The sequence below is a fragment of the Lactuca virosa genome, chromosome 2 (genome assembly GCF_052849685.1).
Source record: "Lactuca virosa cultivar CGN04683 chromosome 2, Lactuca_virosa_CGN04683_v6, whole genome shotgun sequence".
Taxonomy (NCBI): domain Eukaryota; kingdom Viridiplantae; phylum Streptophyta; class Magnoliopsida; order Asterales; family Asteraceae; genus Lactuca; species Lactuca virosa.
In genome coordinates, this window is record NC_136427.1 from 167,360,523 (window position 1) to 167,380,356 (window position 19,834).

The following is a 19,834-nucleotide window of genomic DNA, read 5'->3' on the forward strand; positions in this document are numbered from 1 at the left end:
GATGTTGTTCTTATGACAGAGTGGAGTCAGGAGAATGCTCTCCATATTGTTAGAATTCTTAGATGTTTCTTTTTGGCTTCGGGTTTGAAAATCAGTATTCTTAAAAGTAAGTTGTATGGAGTGGGGGTCATTGCTAATCAAGTATCTTCTTTGGCTAGTTATATGAGGTGTTCTTCGGGCTATTTTCCTTTTAGTCACTTGGGGGTTCCAGTTGGTCAGAATATGGCTAGAATTGATTCCTGGGGTTCTATTATTGATTCTTTCCGAAAATGAATGGCGGTTTGGAAAGTTAAATGCCTTTCCTTTGGGGGTCGGATGACTCTTGTTAAAGCAGTTTTGGGTTCGATTGCCAGTTACTTGATGTCCATTTATCCTGTGCCTCTAACAGTGACAAATCAGTTGGAGAGATTAAGATCCTCGTTTTTTTGGGGTGCTGATTTGGATGATCGTCGTATGCACTGGGTTAGTTGGGATAAAATCCTGGCCCCTAAAGATGTTGGAGGTTTAGGGATTGGTAGTATTTTTGCCTTTAACAGGGCTTTATTACTACGTTGGAAGTGACGATTTTTTCATAACCCAAATTTATTATGGGTTAGGGTGGTCAAAATTATTTACGGTTTGGGGGAGTCTACAGTTCCTTTGATTCCAAGGAGACAGTTTATGGGTCCTTGGAATGGTATTACAAGGATTGTAGATAATCTCAAAGACCGGGGCTTTGATTTCCATAACTTATCTCCTATTAGAATTGGTGATGGGGCCAATACTTCTTTTTGGCATGATAATTGGCAAGGAAATATCCCTCTAGCTATTTCCTTTCATAGAGTTTTTGCTTTGGATATTTACTGTTCAGCCAATGTCAGGGATCATTTTTTAATTGGTTGGAACACGGATGATCTTAGACGTATGCCTAGAGGTGGTATTGAAGAAACTCAATGGCTCTCTTTTTTGGAGGTGATGCAGGGTGTTCAGTTACAGAAGGTTCTGGATAGAATGGGTTGGTCTCTTGATACTTCTGACACTTTCTCGGTTTCGTCTGTGCGGTATGCATTGGATAATGGTTTCGTTCCTTCGGGGGATATGGGTACACGATGGAATAATTGGGTTCCTATTAAACTCAATATTATAATCTGGAGGATACAACTTTCTAGTATACCGACAAGGGAGAGATTATCGATTAGGGGTATTATGGTACCTTCTATCGTGTGCCCGATTTGTATGGGTGCAACGGAGACTATAGATCATATTTTTTCCGGTTGCCCTGACTTGAGAGATATTTGGGTTAGGGTTGCTATATGGTGGGGTTTATCTCTCTCAGCTCAGATCTCGGTGCAGTCTTTAATCAACTGGTCGAATGAAGTAAATTTGCATAGAGGTCAAAGAAAGGCGTTTGATGTGGTCATTATTACTTCATTCTGGTGTTTATGAAATTTTCTTAATACTTCTATTTTTGGAACAGTTTTACCCAAGAAGTCGCTTTTACTTGATGAAGTTGTTGAGAAATCCTTTTTTGGATTTCTAATAGATGTAGTAGGGTAAATTTACGTTGGACCGAGTGGCTTCATGATAGGTGCATTTTATGCACCTATTTTTGCATGTTTAATTCCGTCCTTTTATAGCATTCTACTTCATAATTCTTGCATTTAGTTGATTATTAGGGCAATTGTATATTTCATCAAGAATGTCTGGTACTTCACCATTTTTGATTTATTTTGTAGGTATTATGGAGCATGGATACATGGAGCTTGGATGCTTGGAGCTTTGGAGCATGAGGATAAGATGAACCGGTCATTCCATGGCAGAAAACATGAAGATGGAACCCGAGTCATTGTGCATTATTATCATAGCAAAGGACTATGTTTGAAACACGATTATTGTCAAACCGACATGGGTCGTGTTTGTCCTTTGTCATCTTATATTTGAGCAACATGACTCGTGGTGAAGCTAGATTGAAGATGGAGCCAACAGTGAAGACTTTTTGGAATTTTAGCAAAAAGCATGGGCCATGCCAAAAACACATGGTCAAGACAAATGGCCATGCCAAAAACACATGGGCAAAAGGCATGGCCATGCCAAAAACGCATGGCCTTATGGCAAGTCACGTGAACTTTAAAAAAAAGAGGAGGAGACGTTCTTTTTGAAGGCAGAGACGGTTTCTGGAGCAGTTTGGGGCGATCTTGGGTGATTTTGGGAGAATTCTTGGAGTTTTTGAGAAGACCTAATCATTGCAAACACTTTGGATTTCATTTTTGTAAGGATTAAACATTCCAATTCCATGTTTATTCTTGTTTGATTTGTTCTTAGCCATGTGTGGCTAAGAAACCCTAGTTTCTAGTTCTTGTTCAAAACATGTTGATTGCTTGACTTGAAGCATATGATTTGATGTTTGATTTGTGATTCTATTCTAGTGATTATGTTTTTGTTTAAACTAGAACCCTTAAATTTGATTTGTGTTTGATTGGCCACTTTCATGAATTGAATTTTTGTGTAGTTAATTAACTTTTAGGGCACCTAATCGTTCTATTAAGTTAATAATTGGTAACAAGCAATAAGTTTTCTTATTGTAAAACATATATCACATGTTTTCACACTTCCGAGCGTATGAGAAGAAATGAACATTGTTGGGAAGCTTGTACAAAACTTAATGCGGTTTTTCAATACAATCTAAAAGCGTGTTTAGGTTGAATTAGTAAAGCTAGGTCTAGTCAAAGAGCGTGTTTTGGTTAGATAATTTAGCAAGCGAGAGGTGTTAGAGCGTGTTAATATCTTTCAGTACCAACTTAGAATAGCAATCTTGAATTACATCAAGTCATAATCAAGTTGAACAACAACATTGAGAACTAGAACTGGAAACACTTTTTACAACTTGTTCACAAATCTATTTCATTTTGTGCATGTCTTTAAAGTAGATTGTTATTTTATTATTTCACTTTTGCAAACAAATCCCCCTTCTTGTGATCAAAGTACCTTGCGCAAAGAGGTATAGACTTTTGTCCCATGTCTCTGTGGTTCGACCCTGCTTGCCTTGTACTACTTTTTAGTGCATTAAAGCAGTGTATTTGGAGTCTATTGTACCCCTATCATTTGTTGGGTTTGAAACCCCTAACAAATTGGCGCCGTTGCTGGGGACACGGTGTTACTAATTGTTTATGCCTAGATCTTTTCGTACAGGTACACCACTTCCAATTGACTCGGAGATAGAGAAGACTGCAAAGAAGCTACAGAAGCAAGCAAAGCTTCGTAAGAGGCAACCGGTTTCCGGAACTTCTTCATCATCTACCCCTCCGGTCATCAACATTTGGGAGGATATACCCCTCTCAAGTGTGTCAGAAACTGAAACAGAAAACCCCTCATCATCATCTCAACCATCCTCACCCATAAATACCACCCCACTCTCTTCGCCTACTCATACTATCCCAAACACTACACCCACAAAAACCTCAAATCCTACTCATACCATGGGAGATAACCATGGACGGAATCCACCTCCAAACCCACCACCCGAACAAACCCTTCGCCAATGGGCGAGGCAAGAGGTTACTCAACAACCTCTTTGCATCACCTATCCAGCAGCCACAAACCTTGAATTGAAATCCGGTCTCATCCACTTACTCCCAACCTTTAGAGGCTTAGAAAACGAAGATCCCCACAAGTTCCTCACGGAGTTCCATGTTGTATGTGTTGGCATGAAACCACACAATGTCACGGAGGACCAAATTAAGCTTAGGGCATTCCCCTTTGCAGTGCCAGACTCAGCAAAAGATTGGCTTTATGACCTTCCACCGGGGACGGTCAACACATGGGTGGATCTTGCACGCCTCTTCTTAGACAAATACTTCCCAGAAATGAAAGCCTCAACCCTAAGAAGAGAGATAATTGGGATCAAACAACACAAGAGAGAAGCCTTTCATACATATTGGGTGAGGTTCAAAAAGCTTTGTGCCCGTTGCCCAAAGCATGGTATTAGTGAGTATCAAATCCTTCAATACTTCATTGAAGGCATGACTCCTTGGGAAAGAAGACTTCTTAATGCTTCAAGTGGAGGATCTTTGTCTGACAAGACCCCAACCGAGATTCGGGATCTTATAAAAAACATGGCGGAAGATTCAAAGCATACTAGTCAAGATGAAGATTGGTACACGGATGCACCCCGAGGTGTAAAAGAGGTGCACACTCCTCAAATTGAAACTTAACTGTCCGAGTTGACTAAGGTGGTAATGATGCTTGCTAAGGACAAAGGTGTGCAATCCACACCCCGCCCTTGTGGCATTTGCACTCAAGTGGGACACCCAACTGATATGTGTCCTCAATTGCAAGAAGAAGAATATGAAGAAGCAAATGCTATGGGAGGCTATTCCGGGCACAGTCAAAGGACTTATGATCAGCCCCGAGGCAATCAAGGGTGGAACAACAACCAAAACATGGGCTATCAACAAAGACCACCACCCCATTACCAAGCAAGACCTCCATTCCCACAACAAAATTACCAACCGAGGCAACCACAACCTCCTCCTCAACAAGTCGGGTCCTCAAGTATGTCCTTAGAAGACATAGTCAAAAGCCTTGCCACTAGCACTCAAAGTTTTCAGCAAGAGACCAAGGCAAGCATCAAGAATCTTGAGCACCAAATGGCGCAACTTGCTCAATCGGTGAGCAAAATGGAGAATCAAGGAAAGCTACCTCCTCAAACTGAAAAAAACCCAAAGCACAATGCTTGTGCAATTAGCTTGAGGAGTGGAAAGAAATATTGTAACATCCCGAAATTCAGGTACAACTATTTAGCCCTTCTTTTATTCAAAGTGTCAAGTTAAGCCCTTAAGAGGAATTGGTAGCAAATGAGTACGCTGGGCGTACTCAAGAGTACGCTGCGCGTACTCATGCGCTTATTTTGGACGCGGACTCGCCTGAGTAAGCTGGGCGTACTCAGGGTTACGCTGGGCGTAATGTGTCCAGGTGCAAACCCTAATTTCTGACTTGTGCCCTATATATTGGATGCTAAGGCTCATTTCTCAGCCTCCATAGCAGTGAGTAAAACCCTAAGAGAGAACTTTTCATCGTTCTTAGTGAGTGTGTGTGATTTTGGAGCTAAAAGTGCCTTGGCGTGCTAGTGAAGAAGAAGGGGAGGAGTTTGTGGAGACTAGAGTTTGAAGTGCAAGTTTGGATCTGAGATCTACAGAGGAAGGAGGTGCATTTGGAGGTATAAAGCTCAAAACTTTCCTCTTCATTTGGTTTGTTGCTTTATAGACCATTTTAGGGTTAAAAGTCCCAAATGTGGAGACTTTATGAGTGTAATGTGCTCCATGGACCTAGATCTGTCCCATTTCAGTGGTATTTGTGTTATAGATCCATAAAGTTCCCATCTTGGTCGTGGATATGAGATCATGCTTGAGTATTGGGCTTTCTAGTGTTAGGAAATGGTATATTTTGGGTGTTAGTGACTTGTTCAGCCATGCAAAGGCTTAAAGTCATCGACTTTATGGATTAAGAGGCTTAAAAATGGTCAGATCTAAAAGCTGGACGTGAGTCTTAACTGTTTAAGACCTCAAGAGCTAAGGGACTGAAACTGGGATTTACGTCGGGCGTAATCCCAATACGCGCGGCGTACGGGGTGGCGTTCCCCGATTCTGAGAGACTGCCGGGTACGCCCAGCGTACACATCGGGTACGCGCAGCGTAACCCAGAGGGTTGACTTTTGGTTGACTTTTAGGGTTTGGTCTATAGTGGGGCCTTTGAGTTATGAGAGGGGTAAAATGGTCTTTTACCCTTCTGAGAGTACTAAGAGGAGGAATAGTCTAGCCATGAGAGATGTATTGATTGAGAGTATTTATTTTACATGATTAGGCGGAGGCTAGACCTGATTTTACAGAGTTCGAGCTTTACCGAGTTACCCGAGGTGAGTCTTCTCACTATACTTTACCTAGAGTGGTAATTAGAGCTATGAGACAGAGTATGTTGTATGCTTTTGCATGATGTGATTTCTATGTGTTATATGTTATGCATGTTACAGAGTTTTCAGAGTTAGGACCGGAAGGTCCACAGAGTTAGGGCCAGAGGGTCCACAGAGTTAGGACCGGAAGGTCCACAGAGTTAGGGCCAGAGGGTCCACAGAGTTAGGGCCAGAGGGCCCACAGAGTTAGGGCTAGAGGGCCCACAGAGTTATGGGACTGGAGGGTCCCATAGAGACACCTTGACCAGAGGGTCATCAGAGTTATAGCCTCGAGTGGCTAATATGTGTTACATGTGGTATTTTGGGGGAACTCACTAAGCATTTATGCTTACAGTGTTGTGTTATGTGTCTCAGGTACCAGCGAGGATCGCGGGAAGGCGCCGGCTTGATCAGTACACACACGGGGAGATTTTTATTATGATCTTGGGATATGATGTTATGATTGACTATGTGATACAATGGTGTTTTTATAACGATTATGAATGAAAATGTGTTTTATAAAATGTGAAAAATTGTTTTGAAAAATTGGGTGTTACAAGTTGGTATCAGAGCCTTGGTTTGAGGGATTCGGATACATCTTCGAGCGTATCTGAACTCAAACTGAGGAATTGAGAGATTTTCAAAATAAAATTTGCAAAACTTTTCACAAGAGTAAAGAGTTTTGAGACAAACAGAGCAGAGCCGTGTGTACGATCAGCCAGCGTACGATCACCAGCGCCCGAACGGTGAATTCCCAAAATACCCTTGTAATTAGTGTTATGAGATATATTATGTTATGATATGCGATGAGTTATGCTATGCATGCTAGAATAGACTAGGTATTCTTATTAGGACTAGAGTGGCCTGATATGTGATGCCTTAGTCTAGGAGTTTTGCTGCTAGGGATACTTGAGAGTGTTTAGATAGCAGCGAGGAGTTATGAGAGAGCTGCTAGTGAGTAGCATATGGTTAAAGAGAGTAGAGTACTTGGGACTTGGGATCCAAGGAGGAGGACTTAGAGTGAATACTGATGCGGTGTGGACGGTAGTATAGGGCCCGTACTACTGAAGACACCGGACCAGCGCGCACCCTAAGTAAGAATCCATTGGGTACTCAAGAACAAGTAGGGTTGAGTTATCGAGTGCGAGTATACTCGATCGAGTCTCTGGTATCTTCATATTGTGTTTCAGAGACATCATGGTTGGAACACTGCACACGCCGGAGGGCTGCGGTATTAGCGATGAAGAGATTCGCAGTATGATTTTGACGAAATGACCGTGGCGATCCGGAGGATTGTGAGTAGCGGATCGAGGGGTGATGTCATGGTTCGAGTACCATGATTAGTAGCAGATCGAGAGGTGATGTCATGGTTCGAGTACCATGATTGGTGACAGATCGAGAGGTGATGTCATGGTTGGAGTACCATGATTAGTAGCAGATCGAGAGGTGATGTCATGGTTCGAGTACCATGATTGGTGACAGGTCGAGAAGTGATGTCATGGTTCGGGTACCATGATTGGTAGCAGATCACGAGGTGATGTCATGGTTCGAGTACCATGATTGGTGGCAGATCGAGGGGTGATTTTGTGGTTCGAGTACCATGATTTGAGGCGGGTTGAGAAGAGAGGACATGGTTCGAGTACCATGAAATGTGGCGGTGAGTGCTTCTGGTTTTGCCGGTTATTCCGCAGCGATTATCTAGACCAAGGTCGGATGTGAAGGAGTATGGGCCCAGAAGGCCAGGGAGAACGAGTTTTAGTGGAGCATCCCTTGATAGGGAAAACGAGTTAGCTCTAAGGGATTTGTTGGTGATATGCCAGTGGAGTCACAAGACTAAGAGATGAGTAGGGACGGTGCATTATGGAGGGTTACGGTCTGAGCTGGAGAGCCGGCCGATAGTAGATATGTCACTTTCCGTGACCCGAGTGGTGCTATTTCCGTTTCTTATGGGAGACGTAAGGGGTGTTGAGATTTCGGTTTCTGAGTTGGGGTGAGCCCTGTGGAATCGCACTGATGGTGACTTTTCAATCAAAGTATCCGGCAGTAGGTCTGTCGTGAGGGAATGGTATAGCTTGAGCAGGTTGACAGTGAAGACTGAAATGGTCAAGGATCAGGATACACCCTATTTGAGTATAATAGGACATGTGTTAGCCGCAGTGTTGGGCGATCAAGAGGGGTATATCAGGGCAGTGACTCCTATGGTTCTTGAGAGGTATAAGGAGTGGAAATGTGGTTTCTGCTCTTATGATAAGGGGCATGTTGGAACGTTGGGCAAGGAGTCAAGGATGAGGAGTATGATGGTTCATTATTTCCAGATCCAGGGTTAATGTTAACACTGGACAGTTGGGAGGTCCGGTGAGGGTATAGTGTGAGATCCTAAATGACTAGAGGCAGTCACGATGGTAAGTACTGAAGGTTGCATACGAGATCCTGGTATTTGGAGTTGTTTGATCTCTGTCAGGAGATCATCGAGAGTTGCGTATCACCTTCCAAGAGTAGGTGCGATGATTACTGGTGGGGACAGTCGGGGTGATAGATTGTTGGTACGCCAATTGGGGATGGTTCGAACCCTAAGCGGGGAAGAACCGAGTATTCTATCTGAGGAAAGCCGCACCTGCTGCTAGAGTTACCGAGGCCAGGCCAACGAGGGCCGAGGCAACCGAGGCTCGCGGGAGAGCCTTCCAGTTGATGGCGGGGGAGGTCCGTGCAACGCCCGATGTCGTGGCTGGTACTTTTCTTATGAGTTATGTACCTGCTTTAGTGATATTTGACTCGGGAGCGAGTCGATCATTTGTGTCAATAACGTTTGGTCGGCACATCAGTAGCCGACGAGAGGCGTTGAGTCGACCTCTACGAGTTTCCATAGCGGACGAGCGAGCAGAGTATGTTATGAATGTGAGTCGAGGATGTGTACTCGAGATCTTCGGTGTTGAGTCCCCGATGGATCTGGTCCCAATATCGATGGGGGACGTGTGTGTCATAGTGGGTATGGTTGGGTTAAGCCGATTTGGGGCTGTCATAGACTGCGAGCGACAGTTGGTGACGATACGAGACCCCAGTGGGGGAGTACTTACGGTGTACAACGAGGGTAACCGATGTGGGTCGGCGTTTTGTTCAACCGCCAGAGCGAGACAGAGTTTTCAGCAAGGCTGCAGCGGGTATGTGTCCTATGTGATGGACACACGAGAGGCCGCTGGGAGGCCAAGTTCGATGGATGACGTTCCGATAGTGCGAGAGTCCCCGGATGTTTTTCCCGAGGAGTTGCCGGGTGTGCCTCCCGAGAGGCAAGTAGAGTTTCGCATCGAGTTGGTTCCGGGGGCAGCGCCTATCGCCAAGGCGCCTTATCGCCTTGCGCCGCCAGAGACGCAGTAGTTATCCTCGCAGCTTCAGGAGCTACTAGGGAAGGTTGTTGTGATACTATGGGGAGCCGTAGTACTCACTAGTCAGAGAGAGGTTGTTGTGATACTATGGGGAGCCGTAGTACTCACTAGTCAGAGAGAGGTTGTTGTGATACTATAGGGAGCCGTAGTACTCACTAGTCAGAGAGAGGTTGTTGTGATACTATGGGGAGCCGTAGTACTCACTAGTCAGAGAGAGGTTGTTGTGATACTATGGGGAGCCGTAGTACTCACTAGTCAGAGAGAGGTTGTTGTGATACTATGGGGAGCCGTAGTACTCACTAGTCAGAGAGAGGTTGTTGTGATACTATGGGGAGCCGTAGTACTCACTAGTCAGAGAGAGGTTGTTGTGATACTACGGGGGGCCGTAGTACTCACTAGTCAGAGAGAGGTTGTTGTGATACTATGGGGAGCCGTAGTACTCACTAGTCAGTAGGAGGTTGTGGTGATGTTATGGGGAGCCGTAATACGCACTAATTAGCGAGAGGTTGTTATGAGGAAGCCTTCTTGATCTGAGCATGACACAGGAGGGTTTTAGGCTTGAAAAGCCCTACGCATGAGTTTTGGGAGCCTGGTGGTCGGACCAGGGGTGAGACCGGGGTCTCCTCAATGATTGGGAATCATTACATTCTGAGTAAGTGTGGACATCCAATCCGAAGGGATTGGATAAGTAAAGTACACATGGGTTGCGGGTCCCCAAGCTATGAGTTGAATGAGTCATTGGAACGAGCGATTCCAACTACGGGCGGACCAAACTCTTGAGTTGAGTTGAGTCCTGGTGATGTGTTGTACAGACCGGACCGAAGGGTCCAACGATATAGACCGGACCGAAGGGTCCAACGATGAGTATCAGATGATACAGGTCGGGGTTGAGTCGATCTCCAGTTGGGTACGAGGTTGCATTTCAGTACCGCCTACCACCCACAGACAGACGGGCAGAGCGGGCGGACGATTCGGACGCTCGAGGACATGCTTCAGGCATGTGTATTGGACTTCGGAGGAAGTTGGGACACGTATTTACCCTTGGTTGAGTTTTCCTATAACAACAGCCATCATTTGAGCATCAGTATGCCACCCTTTGAGCTGTTGTATGGGAGGAGGTGCCGGACTCCCATTTGTTGGGGTGAGGTCGGGCAGCGTGTGATGGGTAGTACAGAGATAGTACTTCAGACGACTGAGCAGATTCAGCGGGTCAGACAGAGGTTGTTGAACCACTCAGAGTCGCCAGAAGAGTTATGCGGATAGGCGACGATCCGAGCTCGAGTATCAGGTCGGAGATCTAGTGCTCCTGAAAGTATCTCCTTGGAAGGGGGTGATCCGATTCAGGAAGAGGGGTAAGTTGGGACCTCGGTATATTGGTCCTTTCAGGGTGACTGCCAGGGTGGGCAGGGTAGTGTATCGTTTGGAGCTACCTACGGAGTTGAGCCAGATTCACGATACCTTCCACGTGTCTCAGTTGAGGAAGTGTATCGCTGATGAGTCGGTAGTGGTTCCGTTAGAGGACATTCAGGTGGATGCGAGCCTGAATTATGTTGAGAGACCGGTTGCGATTGCGGATCGAAGGATCAAGACTTTGAGAAACAAGGAGGTGTCATTGGTTCAAGTCCAGTGGCAACATCAGAAGGGTTCTGAAATGACCTGGGAGCCGGAGTTAGAGATGCGCGAGCAGTATCCAGAGTTATTTGTTGAGTGAGACTTCGAGGGCGAAGTCTAGTTCTAGTGGGGGAGAATTGTAACATCCCGAAATTCAGGTACAACTATTTAGCCCTTCTTTTATTCAAAGTGTCAGGTTAAGCCCTTAAGAGGAATTGGTAGCAAATGAGTACGCTGGGCGTACTCAAGAGTACGCTGCGCGTACTCATGCGCTTATTTTGGACGCGGACTCGCCTGAGTACGCTTGGCGTACTCAGGGTTACGTTGGGCGTAATGTGTCCAGGTGCAAACCCTAATTTCTGACTTGTGCCCTATATATTGTATGCTAAGGCTCATTTCTCAGCCTCCATAGCAGTGAGTAAAACCCTAAGAGAGAACTTTTCATCGTTCTTAGTGAGTGTGTGTGATTTTGGAGCTAAAAGTGCCTTGGTGTGCTAGTGAAGAAGAAGGAGAGGAGTTTGTGGAGACTAGAGTTTGAAGTGTAAGTTTGGATCTGAGATCTACAGAGGAAGGAGCTGCATTTGGAGGTATAAAGTTCAAAACTTTCCTCTTCATTTGGTTTGTTGCTTCATGGACCATTTTAGGGTTAAAAGTCCCAAAGGTGGAGACTTTATGAGTGTAATGTGCTCCATGGACCTAGATCTGTCCCATTTCAGTGGTATTTGTGTTATAGATCCATAAAGTTCCCATCTTGGTCGTGGATATGAGATCATGCTTGAGTATTGGGCTTTCTAGTGTTAGGAAATGGTATATTTTGGGTGTTAGTGACTTGTTCAGCCATGCAAAGGCTTAAAGTCATCGACTTTATGGAATAAGAGGCTTAAAATTGGTCAGATCTAAAAGCTGGACGTGAGTCTTAACTGTTTAAGACCTCAAGAGCTAAGGGACTGAAACTGGGATTTACGCCGGGCGTAATCCCAATACGCGCGGCGTACGGGGTGGCGTTCCCCGATTCTGAGAGACTGCCGGGTACGCCCAGCGTACACATCGGGTACGCGCAGCGTAACCCGGAGGGTTGACTTTTGGTTGACTTTTAGGGTTTGGTCTATAGTGGGGCCTTTGAGTTATGAGAGGGGTAAAATGGTCTTTTACCCTTCTGAGAGTACTAAGAGGAGGAATAGTCTAGCCTTGAGAGATGTATTGATTGAGAGTATTTATTTTACATGATTAGGCGGAGGCTAGACCTGATTTTACAGAGTTCGAGCTTTACCGAGTTACCCGAGGTGAGTCTTCTCACTATACTTTACCTAGAGTGGTAATTAGAGCTATGAGACAGAGTATGTTGTATGTTTTTTCATGATGTGATTTCTATGTGTTATATGTTATGCATGTTACAGAGTTTTCAGAGTTGAGACCGGAAGGTCCACAGAGTTAGGGCCAGAGGGTCCACAGAGTTAGGACCGGAAGGTCCACAGAGTTAGGGCCAGAGGGTCCACAGAGTTAGGGCCAGAGGGCCCACAGAGTTAGGGCTAGAGGGCCCACAGAGTTATGGGACTGGAGGGTCCCACAGAGACACCTTGACCAGAGGGTCATCAGAGTTATAGCCTCGAGTGGCTAATATGTGTTACATGTGGTATTTTGGGGGAACTCACTAAGCATTTATGCTTACAGTGTTGTGTTATGTGTCTCAGGTACCAGCGAGGATCGCAGGAAGGCGCCGGCTTGATCAGTACACACACGGGGAGATTTTTATTATGATCTTGGGATATGATGTTATGATTGACTATGTGATACAATGGTGTTTTTATAACGATTATGAATGAAAATGTGTTTTATAAAATGTGAAAAATTGTTTTGAAAAATTGGGTGTTACAAATATGATGGCCCGAAGATGCCCGAAGAAGAAGAAGAGGAGTTGGTGATAGAAGAACCACTAAAGAAGGATGAAAAGAAAGAAAAAATGGTGGAGAAAAAGAAGCTGGAAGAGAAAGAAGCAAAGATCACACCACCACCTTTTCCATCAAGATTGAGCAGCAACAAAAAAGAGAGAGAAGATAGTGAGATCATGGCAATGTTCCAGAAAGTTGAAGTCAACATCCCTCTCTTAGATGCGATCAAACAGGTACCCAGATATGCTAAGTTCCTTAAGTGTCATACCCCGCTAAAGCGGAAACACGGGGCGTGGCAGTACAAAGGGTTTCATAGCAAAAGTTAAAAGACAACACCAACCATAGTATTAAAAATCATTACAAATTTACAATAGAATTGAACAACTTTTAAAAGAATTACAATGTAAATTGAAATACAACACATGCGAATGCTCCTAAAAGAGATGTGTCTCTACGTGCCTCTTACTAGATGATTCCTGAAAAAGCATGTAAAACGAGCGTCAACTATAAAAATAGTTGGTGAGTACTCACAGATTAAATATAATATTGGTTTCAAGAATCGAAATAAAAGTTTTGATAAAAGTTTTCATAAATAAAAGTATATTGCTAAAATGAGTTTTCAAGATTCGAAATAATATTCGTTGTTACAAGGAGAAAACAATTTCATTGCTAAAACAAGTATATAAGTTTTCAGTAATAAAAGTTCGTTGCTATAATGAGAAACAAAGTTCATTGCTATAATAAGCATAAAAGTTTTGTTGCTAAAATAAGTATACAAGTTTCATTGGTAAAATAAGTATACAAGTGTCGTTGCTAACATGAGAATACAAGTTTCATGTGTGCATAAAGATTCGTATGTGCATCAAGTTTCCATTCATGAGTTCACAACCCAAGCCTAATGACCGAATCGTGCCCTATTGACTACTATGTGTATCACAAACATAGTGTATAAAATGGTAAAATGCACTCAAGCGAATCGTGCGAGTGAGGAGTTGTCTACCTCCTGATAGCGCTGCTATCAATAATAACCATAGGCTCAAAAGAGTTAATGAGTTGTGTCTAGAGATTCCAGGGACTTAACCGCGATACAGTCCTCATGAATTAAAGTAACATACACATACATACGAAATATAGCAACCAAGTTTCATACGAGTCAAAATAAATACAACGAACATAAAAAGTTTAGGACATGCTTTTCCACCCCAAAACATTTAAAAACCGAAAATAGGGGAGTGGTGAATACTCACTATGCATTGATATGATGCAAATTGTGCCTTGAACTACGCTCCACTCGTACCACTATCGTTTTCCTACAACGATGTTACACACTAATGAGTCTCTAATAGAAAGCTAACACTAGTATATTTGCTACTACAATAGAATTATGTCAATATTGTGTCAAAATTTAATATTGATAAGTTACAAACATTTTTCTGAAATGGTGAAGTTTTATAACTCATGTGATTAAGACAATTTTGGATATTGATTTCTAGATTTTTGTAATATTAATTGAGGTATTTCAACACATCAAAAGGTGTTTTAAACTCCTAAAATCCAAAAATATTATCAAACAGTTTCCAAAATTCATCAAATTTTACATTTTGATTCTAAACACAGTAGAGGTCTTCCATAAATTTTCCTTTGAATTTTTGATATGATTAACTATTTTTCCAAAATTTTAAGCCTTCATAACAATATAAATTCGTGAAAAATAGTATCCAAATGATAAAAATTCCCTAACTTTTTATGATACTGCCATTAGATATACTTAAGCTGGGAAAAATATAAAAATGGATTTCTAAACTGTTTAATCCAATTTTATAATTTTTGTGCATTTATTCTACTAAAAATTGAAATAAATATAAAACAGTTTCCAAAATTTCCAAACTTTTTGTATTACTGTTATGAAACCTTATTAAGGTGGGAAAAATATTAAAATGGATTTCTAAACTGTTTACCCAAATTGTATGATTTTTGATCATTTATTCTAATAAAAATTGAAATAAATAGAAAACTATTTCGAAAATTGCCCAAACGTTTTGTAACACTGTTATTATACATGTAGAAGCTGTGAAAAATAGAAAATATATTTTTCAATTAGTCTTTCTATTTTTCTTTGTTTTATCCTCTTAAATAATCATTAATTGGAGAATAATCATTAAAAAGTTAAAGTAAATTACCAAAATTTTTGTAAACTTTATTTACAGTGTAAATAATCTGGGAAAAATCCCAATGGCGATTTTTATATAGTGTAATCCGATTTTTTGGATTTAAGTGTATTTAATATTAGAAAATAGAAGAAAAATAGCATACTGAATATAAAAACAATCCAAATTTTTATTTAGAGTTCTAATATATTATAAGGTTTTCTGGTAAATTTTCATGAATTTTGGATGAGTAGAACTATTTTTCCTGTTTTTAGTCCATTATAAACATAAAAATCGGGAAAAATAGGAATGCATTATGAAAAATTCTGAAAATATTTTTATAAGCCTTACACATAGGATATGAGCTGCGAAAATTATTAGATAGCCTTTTCAAATTGTTTAAAGTGGTTTTATGATTTATTGGGTCTAAACAAAAAGAAAATTCAAAACCATGCTAAACAGTAACAAAAATCGATGAAACTTAATGAGAAGTCATTATTTAGCATAGGGGTCATCTACAAATTTACCTAGGATTTATAGGCCTCATAAAGTATTTTATATGATTTGTTGCCATATATTATTGAAATAATTATAATAATTCGAGAAAAATGAATTATTTTCTGAAAATTTGTAGAACATCTCATTTTGTTGGTGGGAATATGGGAAAAATCGGATTTGGTCAGAAAAGGAGTTTTAGATATTTATTTGGAAATAAATCCTTCATGCACATATTTGAAAGCTTTTAACAACATACTTTGATGATCTAGCTTCTAAGCTTGAAGATAATCACATGCATGTTTGTTTGAAGACCATTCATGAGTTTGAAATGTTCAAAATTCGTTTTTGAAAGAAAACTTTGGATGCATGTGGTGTTTTTCACCCAAAACTTGTAGAAAAAGTGCATTATGTTGATTTTGACTTAGGTTTTGGTCCTTGGATTTCACCATTTACAACATGCATGTTGTTTTTGGGTGAAATCCTACCACCATCATCATCAAAACCGTGAGTTTGAGCAAGTGTTCATGATTTTACCATAGAATGGAGTAGAAGAAGGAGAAAGTGTAAGAAAAACCTTTAAAACTAGAAAGAAAAGCGAAGGAAAGTAAAGGATTTTCGTGTCTACCTTTAAGAATAACATCAAATGATGAAGATTTTGTGCTTGAGAAGTTTTCTTGGCTGTATAATTTTCGTGAGTTTAGAGAGAGATTTGAGAGAAATGAGTGGAGTGGGTGTTGGAGTGTGAGAGAGAATGAAGAGGGGAAGATGGAGTGTGAGGGTGAAGTGAATGATTAAAATTTTTGGGAAGGGGGTGCCTAGGAAAGAGGGGGGACGAATTTTGATGAGGAGAGAGGTTCCCTCACTCTTCCATTTTTATAAAATTTCAATTATTTTATAAAAACACCAAATTTTTATAAAATATGCACCTTAATATAGTTTTTACTCATAAAATATTGATTTTTGACTTATAAATTAAGGGTAAATGTTAATGACTTAAATTTTTATTTTCCTTGATTATATTTCCTTGAATTTAATTATTTTAAGATAATATTATAAGTTTCATAACTATTTTTATAAAATTCTTGATGTTAAACTTTATAAAATTTAGGTTTTTGGGCTTTTAGGGTTTTGGAGTTTAATAAACTTTGAATATCAAAATAAATTGAATATTTGAGACTTCAAATTATCTTATGGTATTATAACTCTTTTATAGTTATAAATAATGTTTGTAATTTATTTTTATCGGTTTATTGGCATTCTATGTAGTGATTCCGAGATTCAAGCAAAATTGAGGAATCAAGTATACTAGTCCTAGTCTTCAACTTTGACTTAAGTTTCTATGAGACTTTGACCTAATTTCTACTACTAGGTCAAGTGCATGATGCGTGTATATGATTCATGAAAAGGTGTTCGAGTTAAAGAGTGACCTAAATATGGATATTCACTACAGTTAAGTAGTTGTAGAATTCACCTATCAATGTGAAATCTAAGTATAATATCCATTGATTCTAATTGTTTCCAAGTTTCTAGTAGGTTATAACTTAGTTTCTAGTTACTTAGTCTAGTATGTGTCGTGCCTATATGTGCAACTAAGTTTAGTCAAATCTAGAACCAACTCGAATTTTGACGGTTGCCACATTAAGGAACTTTGCACATCTAAAAAGCAGCTGCGAGGTAATGAGACAGTGAAAATAAGTGAAAATGTTTCTGCAGTTTTGCAGAAAAGGATGCCCCCAAAGTGCAAGGATCCGGGTGTTTTCACCGTTCCTTGCAAATTGGGAAACTTGTATGTCCCCCGTGATATGCTAGATTTAGGAGCTTCAATTAATGTTTTACCATATTCTGTTTATAAATCTATTGGCATAGGCACTTTAACAAAAACCGGGGTGATCATCCAACTTGCAGATCGTTCTATAGTACACCCAAAAGGTGTATTAGAGGATGTTTTAGTGCAAGTTAATGAGCTTGTCTTTCCTGCAGATTTTTATGTGCTTGATATGGGAGATGATGACCATCCATCCTCGAGTTCCATACTTTTAGGTAGACCATTCTTGAAAACAGCAAGAACAAAAATTGATGTCTACAATGGTACATTGTCCATGGAATTCGATGGGGAGGTCATATATCTATGAAGCAATGAGGTACCCAAGTGATGTTCATTGTATAAATTTTGTTGATATGATCCAACCTTTGACTGAAAAGTGTTTTGAGTTGACTAACCATGATTTGTTGGAGTTAGTTTTGAGCAGGAATTTTGATAACAATTCAGTCAAAGAGATTGTAGAAAATTTCAAGTTAGATGAAGAGTTGCTGGAAATTGTGGAGATCATGGAAGAAAGGAAGAAAATGAGGTATAATAATAGCAATGTGAAATTGCCCATTTCTAACACAAAACTTCTTCCTTCCGTTGTGCAGGCACCTAAGCTAGAATTGAAGACTCTTCCAGATCATTTGAAGTATGCATACCTTGGAGAAGATAAGACTTTGCCTGTCATTATCTCTAACAAGCTGTCCATTGCAGAAGAAGATGAGTTGGTGACTTTGCTGAAAAAGTATAAGAAAGCTATTGGGTGGACAATTGCTGACATAAAAGGGTTGACCCCTTCCTTGTGCATGCATAAGATTCTCATGGAGGAAGATTTCAAACCAACTCGAGAGGCACAGAGAAGATTGAATCCACCCATGATGGAGGTGGTAAAGAAAGAAATCATGAAGCTTTTGGATGCAGGTATGATCTACCCTATCTCAGACAGTAAATGGGTGAGCCCCGTTTAGGTAGTCCCGAAAAAATCCGGTGTCACAGTTGTCAAGAATTCCGAGGGAGATTTGGTGCCAACCCATGTGCAAAACGGGTGGAGGGTCTGTATTGACTATAAAGTTGAATGCCTCAACGAGAAAATACCATTTTCCCTTGCCATTTATTGACCAAATGTTAGAGAGATTGGCGGGTAAATCTCATTACAGTTGCTTGGATGGTTTCTCGGGTTTCCATCAAATTCCGGTAGCCCCGGAAGACCAAGAGAAAACCACCTTCACTTGTCCCTTTGGCACATTTGCTTATAGGCGTATGCCATTTGGTCTATGCAATGCACCCGCGACATTTCAGAGATGCATGGTGAGCATTTTTTCTGAATATGTTGAAAACATCATTGAAGTTTTCATGGATGATTTCACAGTCTATGGAAACTCCTTTGATGAATGTTTAAGCAATCTAACAAAAATTTTGCAAAGGTGCATTGACACAGACCTTGTGCTCAACTATGAAAAATGTCATTTCATGGTGGACAAATGATTGATTTTAGGTCATATTGTGTCCCGAAAAGGCTTAGAAGTTGACAAAGCCAAGATAGATGTTATCAAGAGTCTTCCTTACCCGACAAATGTTCGGGAAGTTCGTTTGTTTCTTGGCCATGCAGGTTTCTATCGGCGGTTCATCAAATATTTTTCAAAGATCACAGTGCCGATGTGTCAACTACTCCAAAAAGATGCTGAGTTTGAGTTTACTCAGCCATGCAAGGATGCCTTTGATCGTTTGAAGGATTTACTCACCTCCGCTCTAATCATCCAACCACCTAATTGGGAGCTCCCGTTTGAGATTATGTGTGACGCGAGCAACACGGCTGTTGGAGCGGTATTGGGTCAAAAGGTGGATCGAGCACATCATGTCATCTACTATGCATCGAAGACCCTTGATAGTGCACAAAGCAACTACACCACAACAGAAAAAGAGTTGCTTGCTATTGTTTTTGCACTAGAGAAGTTCCGGCAATACCTCCTTGGAACTAAAGTGATCATATATTCGGACCATGCAGCCATAAAGCACTTACTTACCAAGAAAGATTCGAAGCTGAGGTTAATACGGTGGATGCTGCTTTTGCAAGAGTTCGATATTGAGATCAAAGATAAGAGCGGGAAAGAGAACCTACTCGCCAATCATTTGAGCCGAATAGTTCCACCCGAAGATGCGACTCCCATCCATGACACATTCCCAGACGAGTACTTGTTTGTTATCCAAACACCACCTTGGTATGCGGATATATGCAACTTCATGGTCACGGGAAAGTTCCCACCCGATCTCACGAGGTCACAGAGAGATAAGATCAAGAAAGATGCGAGAAGGTACATTTAGGATGAACCGTACCTTTGGAAACATTGTGCAGATCAGGTAATAAGAAGATGTGTTGAAGAACATGAGGTACAATCTATCCTCAACTTTTGTCATAGTTATGCTTGTAGAGGGCATTTTGGTCCTCAAAGAACTGCCAGGAAAATATTAGACTGTGGATTTTATTGGCCTCGACTCTTTCATGACTCCTACACTTTTTGTAAAAGTTGTGAGAGATGTCAAATGACTGGTTCTTTGAGTTCCCGAAACCAAATGCCTTT

General features: G+C 41.1%; 1 protein-coding gene across 1 annotated transcript; it reads left to right on the forward strand.

Annotated features, from left to right (window-relative positions):
* The first annotated feature begins 12,805 nt into the window (after positions 1–12,805).
* On the forward strand, positions 12,806–19,577 carry LOC145157950 (uncharacterized). The gene is made up of 4 exons (XM_079076922.1): positions 12,806–13,036; positions 17,170–17,565; positions 17,651–18,176; positions 18,751–19,577. The coding sequence occupies exons 1-4, from the start codon at positions 12,806–12,808 to the stop codon at positions 19,575–19,577; spliced, it is 1,980 nt and encodes a 659-aa protein (XP_078933048.1).
* Positions 19,578–19,834: the final 257 nt, after the last annotated feature.

Coding starts and splice junctions, on each gene's coding strand:
- LOC145157950 (XM_079076922.1), top strand. CDS start 12,806: ATGCCCGAAGAAGAAGAAGAGGAGTTGGTGATAGAAGAACCACTAAAG. Junction 13,037..17,169: donor TCTTAGATGCGATCAAACAG/GTACCCAGATAT, acceptor GCAGTTTTGCAG/AAAAGGATGCCCCCAAAGTG. Junction 17,566..17,650: donor CCATGGAATTCGATGGGGAG/GTCATATATCTA, acceptor TTGACTGAAAAG/TGTTTTGAGTTGACTAACCA.